At 37.4% G+C, this 12,636-nt stretch overlaps 1 protein-coding gene across 12 annotated transcripts in view; it reads left to right on the top strand.

Moving 5' to 3' along the window:
• The window catches only part of RALGPS2 (Ral GEF with PH domain and SH3 binding motif 2), a 131,524-nt gene that overhangs the window by 33,790 nt on the left and 85,098 nt on the right, over positions 1–12,636 (top strand). For all 12 annotated transcript variants that reach the window (XM_074832990.1, XM_074832985.1, XM_074832996.1 and 9 more), the window contains one exon: positions 7,532–7,582. In XM_074832990.1, the coding sequence (XP_074689091.1) occupies positions 7,532–7,582 (51 nt within the window). The remainder of the gene's footprint in view (positions 1–7,531; positions 7,583–12,636) is intronic.

The raw sequence follows: 12,636 nt of genomic DNA, 5'->3' as shown, positions 1-12,636 counted from the left end.
GAAAGGGCCAAGTTACAGCTGAAACAGGTGAGATCTTCAGGCGTAGCTGCTGACGTTGCAGATTTATGGTTTGCTTTATCCCCCTGCAGCTTACAAAAACAGTTTCCAAGGGATGTATTGAATGCCTGCATGTTTCATAAATTTTGGGGAGAAAGAATCCCATTCAATGAATATGAAGTAGGACACGTTTGTTTTCCGCTAAGGATTCTACAGACCGCTTTCTAGCTGTAACTAATAGACTGTCTCTGTTTTAAATACCTGCTTTTAGGCTGATCACTGCTCACTTCTTTATTAAACGGCTAAAAGCCACAAAACAAGTTGGTGCCAGGGTTACCCACTGGTGTCTGGCCCTGCCGATGGAGCCGTTGTGTGTGTACAGGGTAGACACAGTCGCAGTGAATGCTGTCCATTTTCGTTGAAGGGAGAAGTGTGGTTTCAAGCGTACAGGGCACAATTTGCGGGGGAGGGATATGTTAATGGTGCAGGGGCAGTAGAAAGAAGAGGCTGCTGAGACTGAAAGAAAAAAGGAAAATGCTCGGGGACATGAGCTCCAAATTAAGATGCTGGCGAACCTCAGGTTGAAGAAATATTTATTTTTTGCTTTACAGTAAATTCTTATTCCTTAGACTGCTACTGTTTAATTATTTGACTGTTTATTACTTTTTGACTTGCTTTTCCATTTTATGCTTCAACTTAGCCACGGTGGTGTAAATATTTGAGGTAGAATTAAGGGAAGCGCAGCTGTATAAATCCATTGCTTTTTTTTCCACCCAGTTATCTAAGAAGGATTATTTATTCTTTGCCCTAGTCTCTGAAAGTGCTACGAAGTAAGCTCACACTAGATGTATGTGTATTTCTTTCTTTTTGATTCCAGTTAAGCTTTGTCAAATGGATGTTGGAAAAAAGAATATTGCTTATTTTAGAAACAATACACAAATAAAGTTTATTTAAAAAAATCCTTAGATGAAACAAGGAATTTTTCTCATGTTCTTACTACAGTTAAATATCAAGTGATCTGTATCTGAAGAAAGCACGAGAGTGTGTTTTGTAAAGGAAGCAGGTCCTAAGAGTTCTGGGACTGCATTGTGTGTGTAATAAAAGTGCAGAAATAGGTTTTGAGGTGTGGGGGGTTCAACAAACTCATTTTTTGCCTCTTTGAACAGAACAAAAATAACTTAAACTGGACCAAGGTTCCCCCCACGAGAACCTTCTTTCTTGGGTGGGACTCTGGCAGATTCACAGTCCCCTCAGCGAGTTCCTGCACAGCTACTGGTGTGAGTTGTGCTACGCGGTTCCTGGCAGTAATGTTGGTTTTGGCCTCTCCTGAGACTGTTTGTTAGTGGATTAGGGAGTTTGAGGCAAGTCTGTCTGCTGCATCTGAGAGCACTTTGAATAAAGTGAAGTACTGGGCCCTAGGAGCTTTTGATGAAAAAGGACCTCTGCTTGTATGTGTTCCTGTTAGCTTTATTTTACAGAAGAATATTAAAGAATAAGTATGTTCCCAGTGAGAGCAAGAAGAGGCAACTTTATTATAGCATGTGGAGTAACTATTAAATGATAAAAGTTTTGGAATGGACTTTGAGAAAACAAGTAGAGTTTCAACCCAGAAACTTTAATCCCCCAGCATTCATTTTGGACAGCAGAATTATTCTCCTACTGATGCAGTGCTTAACAGAGGCTTAGCTATTTTTTCAGTGAGGAAAAGTATTCTGGCAGCCCGGAGAGACAGTACTAAGCCAAGTTGGAAGGCTTAAATGTAATTCCTTCTAAAAATTCAGATTAAGGAACAATTTATGAAGTGCTGCTTGAACCAGCATGGCTTCAAGGAAAATCAGATTATGGCAGTATTCTTCAGCAACCAAAATGTAGACATTTGATTTTTTTTCATCTCAGACAGAAACTTAGTTTTTCTTTTCACACTGAGGGTCTCTGTCCAGGAGCTCTGTGGGAAGTGCACTGTCCTTACGGTAGGTACATGGCAGAAAAACATGCAGTACAGCAAGTAGCCAGGTAGAAGGAGTTCATGCTTGAGAAGGTCTAGGGACTAGAAAGGTGGGATTATAGTCCAGATCAAATGGGAACTTTCATATAGGAATGTGGAAAGGAGTTCAATGCAGTGGTGTCAGCTGTAACTAGAAGTTCTTAAGTGACAGGGTTTTATGGAAGGAGGGAAATCTATATGTATTCACAGAAAAGAGAAAGAATTGGGGAATATTTTAACATTTCATTTCATTGAGCTTCTCCATATTCTTCAAAGAAGCAGCATACTGAAATGGAGTTCTTCATCATCTGGATATAAAATTTCTGGCCTGACATCTTCCTGAGAAAGGGGTAAATCTCTTTATATGTATATGAAGCCGTGTGGTAATAATTGTAGCATTTTGTTAACTTAATTGTTAACAAGTCAACATCTCAACACCCAGGAGAGCTAAAATATTTTTAAACTTGGTTGTTGGGGACTGTCCCCAGGCAAGGTCTTTCTACTACATGGCTCCTATGGCTGCGTAGGGGGGAAAAAATTATCTTCCAACTGCCAATTCAGTGTTGTGTTAATTGCAAGATGGTCATTCACTCTTTTTATTAGATGGTTTATTAATAAATATATCAGTTGTACATTAAGAACATACCTCCTCTAGATAACAACTCTAGAATATGATTAGGATCTAGAGCAAACATAAACACAAAACTGCCATTCATCTCTTTCGTTGCCTGAGCAATGAAGAAGTGCTTTAATATATAAATGAACTTGATAGACATAACACTTCTGGAAAGGCAGAAAATATCAAGTTTATCTTTGTGTAATCAGAATACTGATTTAAATAAGTAAGAATAAGGTCACCGTTTTGTGTTGCCCATGTAATGCTTTTTTTTAATCCATGCAACTGAGAGGTTATGGTTGGCTTGCTTCATATAACAAATTGATGTGAACACTTACAATTTTTGGTTTGAATATTAAAACATTAAACCACATTTAGGAGAGGGAGCTATCCAGGTATTCGTATTGGCTGGATTAAGGAGCTGGAATGAGAAAAGTTACTGCATTGTATCTCTTCCACTGCAGAAACCAAGTAGTGGCTTGCTTTATTGGGGTTTAAGTTCCCCTTGATTTGGTCATGGTAGAAGATGGTGGTGGTTATTGTTGGTAGAGTTGAGCAATGGTATCTAACATAAATAGCATAAATTATTTTCCAAGCTTTGTCATTTCAAGTGTTATTAATTAGAATGCCAGCCTTTCAGTTTGCTTTATTTTTGGCTTGGCAGTGAGCAAGCACCTTTAAAAGGGTAAAAATTCAGTTAACTGTTAGACTTATAAATATGAATAAGTTAATGTTTAAAAAGCTGTTTTGTCAAAGGTATATTTAAGCTCTTATGTGAGTTACACTGTCATATCTACATGACATGGCTGAAATGGCTTCTTATCCATCAGTTTAGATATTCAGCTGTCTGCTGCTCGCCTCTTTGAATTGCGAACAATTTTTTTAAGTGCTTGGAACTCTTAATGGAAATTGCAAGCTCTTTTAAGAAAGGAACTCAATAAGGGATCTTTCTTGAACAAATGGTAATGTGATACAGTGTCACTGAAGATTGATACTGCTTTTAGTGAAAGCAGCAAGATGTCTAAATCAAACAAACAAAAAATTCAGCCTAATATCGATGTGATACTAGCAGAAAAGTTTCTGTGTTAAAACATAGAATTTTCTTAGTTCTCAGACTTGCTTTTTTAATATTGTACTCAATAGCAATTTCAAATTATTTTAGTAATGAACCTTAATCTTCAACTTTGGTATCTGTGTGTTTTTTCAATGTTAATACACCCACTTAGTATCCCAATTTATTTTGATATGTGAATTCTGGTGCAAAGTTATAACAGTCTTTGTTTTGTAAGTATTGGGTATTGATCCTGTCTTAAAGTAATAATTTTTTTAAGAGTCACTAGTAAAGCAAGTAATAGTCTGATTTATTTAAGGCAGTTCAGGTTGATTTAAGAGAACAGATTCTAGAGGGCTGGGGAGAAAGACAACATTTATTTTGAAGCATTTTCTCTTCTATGTGAACAATGAATCAGTTTTCTGGCTCATTTTTATTGTACTGTTGCTGTAGTCTTGTTTTAGTGAGGAGGATTTGTAGTGAAGTGTTAATAACCATTTAAATGCCTGGGTCTTTTGTAAGGATGTTTTAATATACCCTATATTCAGATTTTATTGAAGTGCACATTCTTTTGGTTTCACCTTGCCCACCCCAACCAATTTTCTAATTCATTTCCTTCATCAAGAAGCATAGCAATACATTCAATCAGCCACATATTTACCTAAATAATATCTAAAATAAACATTTCTGAGAAAGCTCGGTATACTTTAGCAGATAAATGAGAGACTAGAGATTGAGTTCTGTGGCTGGTGTTTCAGGACTGGTTTCTTCACCTTGGAAATCAAAAGGAAGAGTTAACTCTTGCTGTAATGTGTGGCTGCTCTATGATCAGGATTGGATGAGGCGAGAGAAATGAATCCATCCTTCTGTCCCTGTGTCTCTTGAGTGTTTTCTGTAGGTGAGAAAGTGGAAATCCTTGGTGCTTGTGCCTGCACAGCCATGGATACACGATTAGATGATTTACAGAACTGAGATAGATTTGCTCTTTCCTAGTGAATGGGAAGTTTAGAAATAACCCCAAATACCAGGCAAGTTTGCCCTACGTAGTGGTAGAGACTTTCTGTGCAGTATTTAGGTAAGTGCTACCCTCATAGGCAAGTCCTTTTCTTAGGCATTCTCAATTTATCATCTTAAACTTTTAAGATTTAGAAATTATATAAACTCATGCCTCAACTCCTTTTAGGGTAAGTGTTCTCTGAACACATCTTGATTATTAGCTTCAAGTCCATTTTAACTCTAGAAATTAGCTAGCCAGATTTTCCCTGCCTCCTTCTTAAATATCATGCTTTTGGAGAAAAATCTTGTTCCCCTTACTTGCCGGATGTCTTTCCTTCTCCTAAAACATGCCTTGCCTATTTGTTTCCTCAAAAGAGCCTTATATGTAGATACCTCAAATAAGGGGGCATACTATTAAATTGTCAAGATGAAGCCATATTGCTTACCCTGGTGCGATGTAACGTAACTCAGAATGACATCTGTGACCTGTTTAGAAGTTTCTAAAGCTCTTCTGTGTGTAATGTAAAGGTCCAGCTGTACCCTTCACCTATAGCAAAGTACTGTCAAGCATGTTGTGGTTTGGCAAGGTGGTACTCCTGCAACTGTTCAAGGGTCCTAGTCCTTTCCCAGATAACGTGCTCAGGTGAGGAAAAGGTGGGAAGTAGCACAAAAAATTATGAGCATTGTCTGTGCATGAGTTCAAAATCCTCCAAAAGCAAAGTTTTATTAACCACTGTTGAAATAGTTTATGTTGTCTGAGCGCACTTTCACAAATTTGCCTGCTTCCCTTGCCAGGAATTACTTGTTTCTGTCAGTACTTTTTGTGGTGAGATAAAACTACCCCTCTTGAAAAAAGGCTTCGTGTGAAGATTTCTGTATTTCTGACCTTGATGATCTAAAAAAATCATGCTGAAAGAGTCTTTAATTTTAGGAAAAGAAACCATTTTTATTCCTTCAAGAACAAGTAACTTTTTCGTAGGCCTCTTACAATAAAAGAATAGCGATTTCAGTTGGCAAGATTGCTTTCAGTTTGAAAGGCATCTTTTTGGTTTTGGTAAAAGTTGATTACGTATTTTTACTGTAGCTGCTACAGGTGCTAGGGAATAGAGAAGTTATGTTGAAAGTAAAGAGTATTTTGGCCTACTGTATTCCTGAATTTCCATTCTTACTAATTGCTCCTGCTTAAAACAAACTTTGGGGGGTATGTCTGGCTGATATCCTTGACTTCATCTAAACTTTTAAGGTACAGTATAATTTGTGCTGTTGAGACAGATGGTGCAGCTGGTCAGTTGATTGTTAAACCACGTTTAAAAATGGCAGTTTGGGGATTCATTTTTAAGCTGGCATTTAAATAGCTTATGGCTATTAATGAATGGTAGGTACAAATCATATGCCTAATACCCCATGCAAGTGTTGGTCCTGTTGGTTACAGGACCAAGAATGTCTTGCTTATTTAAAAGTTCGTACAGGATTTACTGCTGCAAAGATGTTAAGACATTCACACTTGTGAGTGTGTATTGTCCTGTTTGCAGTTGAATGTGTGGATTCAGTGAAATCAGTCTGATTTAATCTCACTTTAGCCCAAGACTAGAAAAATCTGATACAGCTTTAAAACATCATTGTTTGGAAGAAGGAGCAGCTGACTAAAGCAGAACACAGGGGAAAAAAGTTTGTAAAAAGGAAACACATAAAGGGCTTGTTACTTCTATGATGTTGTACTGCAAAATACCAGATTATTGTCCAATGTGTTGGTTACAGAAACTGGGACTGATTTTTATCATTTTTTATAATCATGTTTGATTGCCAGAATTCCTATCTAAAAATAGATCTGGAGGTCAAGGAGAAGTGCTGCAAAATGTAGATGTGGTCATCTTTGGCAAAACACATCGCTTCTCGTTAGAGCAGGTGCATCTCTTTGCACCTGTGTTCTTTCAACTAGAGCATCCTAGTTAAAATTTTTCTGCAGGATTGACTTTATCTGAGAAGCTGTTCTGCTCTCCAGCGCTGGCATTCCGTGGCAATTGCAATGTGTGAGAGTCACAAACCTGTCAGTGTGTACTGCAGGGTGTCTAAATGAGGCAACCGCCGTTTTCAAGGAAGTGGGAATAAAGCTGTGCAGCTCACGCCTGAGGAAACCGAACAAGGTCACTGGATTCATTGTTAAAAGGGTATTAGTGATACCGAACTCAGATGGCACTGGAGTTTCTGGACTACCTGCATACACCTTGAAAGAAGTGGTCTGTTTCTTTTGGATGCATAGGCAGACAGCAATCCTAAATTGTATGCTTAAAATAAGGCTCTGTGAATATGTTTCTAAATGCAAAATTTGGCCTCTGGCTCTGAGTTCCCCTTTACCCTTTTCAAAGCTAAGCAGACATGTACTTACTGGTTTTGACTTGCTGGAAGTGAGATGGCTGTATTTAATTTTAACTGTTGCTGTGCAGCTGAACAATTACTTTGCATAGTTATTCAAATATGGTTCAAGTATTGATTGAAACATTTTAGGGATGTTTCAGTAGAATTGTGTAACATCTAGACTAACATTGAGTTGGAAGAGAAACTGTCCTTGAGCAACTAAAGTTAGTTCCTTGTATTCTTGGATAGCTTCTTATGTAGTGTTTCTGAGTACAAGCTCTGACTTGCATACATAACTGCAGGATTATGCTCCTGAGAATAATTTCTCATAATTTGTTAATTTTATTAAATGTGAAGTTTAGAGCCCTTTGTTCTCTGGTTTTGCAGGAGGACTCTGTGAAATTAACTACAAAATGAAAGTCAAATAATAAAAGGAAACAGAACAAGTACAGTTCTTGTGCAGCACAACAACTTAATGGAATGCATGGTTAATTTTGAGCTTAATTTATGATTTTTTTTTTTTTAATTTCAGGGTCAGATAACACTAATGGATGTTCCTGTATTTAAAGCAATTCAGCCAGAGGTAAGTAGCTAATTGGTTTTGTTTTCAAATATAAATGAAATAATTATGCCAGTGTATAAATTCTGGAATTGCAAAGTGTATGTCAAAAAAAATCTTTATTTTTGTCCCAGTTCATATAGCTCTGAAGCAGATTGTTTTATAATACAGAAATATCTAATAGAACTAATAGTTTGTTTGAGGAATGAAGTATTGGTATTTAAATAGGTTCAGCTAGTGCTAGAGATGAATTATCTGGGTTTTAATGTTTCTGAATGATAAACATCTTGATTTCATTATTCTGATCATAATATTTTAAGTTTCAGCTCTTTACACCTCATGCCATACCTCATCCTGTCGTGTGTTTCCCCAACGAACTGGTTCATATCTTTTTTTGAAAAAGAAAAATGGCTGTAATAGCATCTTGTATTCAAGATGGGTGTGATCTGTGGATATATTGGGATAATATATTGATCATTTGTGTTCTCTGTTTTGTTTTTATATATTGCCGTATTCCTTTCTGGTTGCAGCCTAACTTGTACTGATGTTTTCAGAATCTTCACAGTGACTATAATAAATGATGAATTTGTTTATCCTTATTTCTCTATGATTAGTGTTTTCCTGTGGGCATTGTTCTGCACTTTTGGAGGTTGATTTTTCAGTTTATTGTCTAGTTTATTAGTAGTGTGGAAGTATTTTTCAGCTCATCAGTCACCTTTAGACTGACATAAGCCATTTTATTGGTAGCAGGCTCTTGTCATGTCACTCTCATGGCCCGGTGAAGAATATTTTGCTTCAAGTGGCAAAACCTGCCGAATCTCTTGTTTGTGACTGTTGATTTCATCATTTGTGTACCCACAGATTTTTATTGGAAGTCTTCCTTTTGATCTGTACTTGAAAACATTGTCATGATTTAGCTTTCATGATTTCAGCAAGCTATTTCCCAACCCAGGTGGATTTCTGTGGGGTTTTGTGGTTGGGTTTTTTGCTGGTTGATGGTTGTTTTGGGGTTGTTTTCATTGTTTTTTTTTTTAACTCTTCAAAGAGCCTCCCATTTGACCTTTCTGGCTCTTTTTTTTTTCTGGTCATCCTTAGTCTTTTTGATTGGCAGAATGTTTAGCCTGATCTGAAAGGATATCTTTTTTTTTAAGCTCTTTTCTAGAACTTTAAAGTATTTTATCCTTCTGATTCTTTTAAATATTTTCCTCATATGTGTTTGTGTACTTCTTTTTCTAATGCCAAGCATTAGCGCTATGTAGGGTTCCCCTTGCCCCCAAGTGTTGAATAAGCTCTGGGTGCTTTTACACAGTGCCTCATCTCTAGTTACACTGAGCTTCAAAGGACTGGATATCAAAAAATCAAAACACCAATTTAACTAGTTAGGACTTTTCCTAATGATCTGCTAATAAAAAAATTCCACTGCTTGAGCTTGATGGTAGTTTATTCTTTGCAATCTGCTTCCAGCACTGCACGGGATGAGCAGTCAGCTGTGTAACAACCACAAGGAAGGAAGCAAGCAAGCACGTTAGCTACAGCGGCAGTGATCTAATACTCCATATCTCACAATTTGTTGCTCTATTAATGCTACCTCCTGTATCTCAGATTATGCTGTGTGAACAGATCTACAGAAGGTCTCTGGGAGATGAGAAGAAACATTTAATTTTGTTGGCTGGTCTAACTCATTATTGTAAACCAGGAAGGGGAGAAGCGGAATAAAATAATGAAACTTACCTAAAAGAAAAACTGAGAGACTAGGTGAATATATCTGGAAAGTAATTCCTTTTAAGAAATCTGTAAGTACTGTGTAAGAAAAGTTCATGTGATGCCTTCACTGGAAAATATCCATATGAGGAGGGGTAGCTATTTTGATGCTTCTTGTTTTTGCACAAAAGCAGTTGAAGGCACTGACAGTCTGCAAGTATTACCTGTCCATCAGTGCTCCTTCACAGGTAGACAGAGGTCTGTGGTTTTGTCGCTGATATGCCTCTAAATTGTTCTAACCCCCTAGGGAAAAGGGGCATACAGATTAACAGGTCAGAAGAAGCTAGACCCAATTAAAATGCTTTCCTCCTGTTTTGCAGAAGGGGAGGACAGACATGGAACACTTAGTTTGCCTAAAGGCGTCTTGACAGCAGATTAATGAAGTGGTGTAGATTTCTGAGTTTCTTTGAAGTGTCTACCATATCTATATCTTGATTCAACTTGTAAATCTTTACACGTACCTTGACATGTGCACTCAACACATTGTTGAATTTGTAATTAGAAAACAAAGCAATGTTGACCTGATTTCACCTGTATAAAAGGGCTTCTAATGGAGGCTTTAGTGCGTGACTAAGAGGCGTTGATAGAGTTTGTTGGGGTTTTTTATATCAGTGCTAGTAAATATTCTGTTTAGAATCAAATTTCACAGCTCTCATCCACATGCATTGTGGAAGATGATGAATAACTACTTTCCCACTGCACAAAGATTTAAAAATGAGGTGTTTATTATAGATAGTTGTAATTTACCAACAAATCTTCATTACACAGGCTGTGAATCTCAGTCTGCTTCCCAAACTTTGTAGAACAAAATATGAATGAATATTTTTAGCATCTAATGTGTTTTCATTTGTTTTTGCAAATAGGGGTTCTGAAAGTTTTATTCCAAGATGCTTAATTTTTAAAAGAACTGGAGATGAATTGTCACCATCTTTAGGAAGCATGAGATGTATTCCTGAAACAGATTTCCTTGACTATCTTAAGTTACTGTGTTGCATCTTCATTGGGTTAAAATCTTTTCTTAAAGTATTGTAGGTTTGTTTTTTTAAAAAGCAGCATCAGAATTTCATCTTGTTTATCTTAAAAACTAGAGCTGAGTAACACTTTTTACAGCGATATATAGCATCCTTTAGCATCAAAATCAATGAACATACAGCACACAGAACAGAACATATTTCAACAGCCTTTTGCCTCTATCTGTAGCAAATAAACATAATTGTTTCTGCCTATATTCAAATTTGCTGCAGTTGCCATGGGTTCGCACCTGTGCTAGAGTGCCTACACATCACCCTCTACAACTCCTTGTTTTGTGCTCAGGAAAAATCAGACAGGGAGCTTAGTGTAGCCCACACAACTCAGGGTTAAGGTACAGTGGATCACTTTACATTTATGGTGAGCCAGAGGCGTGGACTTGAACAGCTACCGTGGCTTAGACAGCATATAGTGACATGCTCCTCTGCCTGAGCTTTAAGCAGACTGTATCACTCCAAATGATACTGGAAACCACCTTTCTTGATCATTGAAAATGCATGCAAGTTATTTCTGAGAAAAGAAAGTAGAAGGAATTACTGTTTCTTTGTTAATTAATATTTGGGGGTGCAGTATAAGAAATTAATATAATAAAGAACACACCTCTACTACATAAACTTCTGTTTGTATGGAAGCAGCCAATTTGCATTTTCATTTTTGGGAAACAAAAGGTGGAGTTCCCCAAGTCAAATCATATGGTTTCCATCTATTCCTCATGAATGATAAACAGTGTATTGGGTTTTGTTTTCTTTTTGTTGTAGTGGTTGTGGCTTTCTAGAGAGCAGTGACTATAAAGCAAAAAAGTAGTTGTAGAGTTGCTCAGTTGTGCTGCAGGTAGCTAAGTTAACTGACTGCCAGATGTCCCCTTGCAGAACATGTTAGCTTGCTTTTATTGAAAAATCTGGTTACTTATTTTACATATTTTAATACATTCTCCAAAATCATTTGCCGATACATACTCACACTGAAAATAAATCTTTACTGGGTTATTGCCTTTAACTTCTTTATCCCTTCTGCTTCACCAGGCTAGGCAGTGGAAAAAAAAATAATTTGCTTATTGAATATTCATCTCTACCTGTTCTGAAGCTGTATAATGGTTCCACTATTAATCCCTGCTTTTTCTCTCCTCCTGTTTTTGAAACTTTCACTTTGACCCATATATAAAGATTTTAATGAGAAGCACAGTCTCTCCTTCTGCCATGTAGTACAGGTTATAATTTAAGTGTTCTTGTAGTACTTTGTTAATGAAAATACAATTCTGTAGATTCAAAAAGGAATGAAAACCAAAATGAGTTATGAAGAAAGTTTAACTTTTGTATTCTTGATCCTAAATTTCTCAGTGCACCTCGTTTTAAATAAATTACACAAAATAAGAAATTGGTAGTTGTAGTGATGTAGCTCCTGTGCTTGAGTTGACTGGCAGACTGAGGAAATAATCCTTGTAAATACTTCAGGTTTGAAACTTGTGGTGGAAAAAGTGCAATTCTAGAGGAAGATCAAAGAAACATGCCTGAATTAGAGTAATGGAATAGGCAGCACGGTCTTTAATTAGCAAAGAAGTGAGTATTTTTATAGAAGTATAAGAATGTTTTCTGAATTCCAATTTGGCAAATTAATGTGTCTTACTGCAGTAGTGTGTGTAGAGTCCATGCTCGTTAGAACTGTATCATACTTCTGCCAGACCAGATGCAGTGAAGGCAAAAATGTTGGTGGCTTCCCTTCTGTTGGTGGCATCTTAGGGCGGTGGGATGAGCAGTGTCAAGGGCAGTGATTTTAGGCAAGCTCTAGCAAGGGGGAAGAGGGTTGTGAACAACAGTTTCCCCTGAAGCAGACTGATCAGGTAATAACACGGAGAAACTGTGGACAGGCAGCAAAGGGAAAACACTTTTAACTTATAGTCAAGAGAAAAGAAAGCTGGCTGTAAAGGGGAGAGAGGTCTTGCAAGTGAGCTGGAGAAGCTCTGTGCAGGAGGTAGAAGAAAAGGTTCAAGTTAAAGTAACAAAATATGCACATGCATTTGTTATGTCCACCTTCTTACGCTAAAGGGAGGGGGAAAAGGCTTTTTGAACTCTCACAAGTCTGTGCCTCTCCTGTGCCTGTCCCTGAACAGCAGTGTAGATGTTGGCTTAAGCCGTTGGAGAATCTGAACTGGTGGCACAGGTCCTGAGGGCCTGTGTAACTGTGCCTCGGCACCTCTGTAAAAGGATTTTGATGTTTACCTTTCCAGTCAGGAGCAGGATCCAGTGCTACGTGCTTTCACTCAAGAACATGGATATAGAGCTAAAGGCTTC

Source organism: Strix aluco, chromosome 8, assembly GCF_031877795.1.
Source record: "Strix aluco isolate bStrAlu1 chromosome 8, bStrAlu1.hap1, whole genome shotgun sequence".
NCBI classification, from domain to species: Eukaryota; Metazoa; Chordata; class Aves; order Strigiformes; family Strigidae; genus Strix; species Strix aluco.
This window is presented reverse-complemented; position numbering and strand designations above follow the sequence as displayed.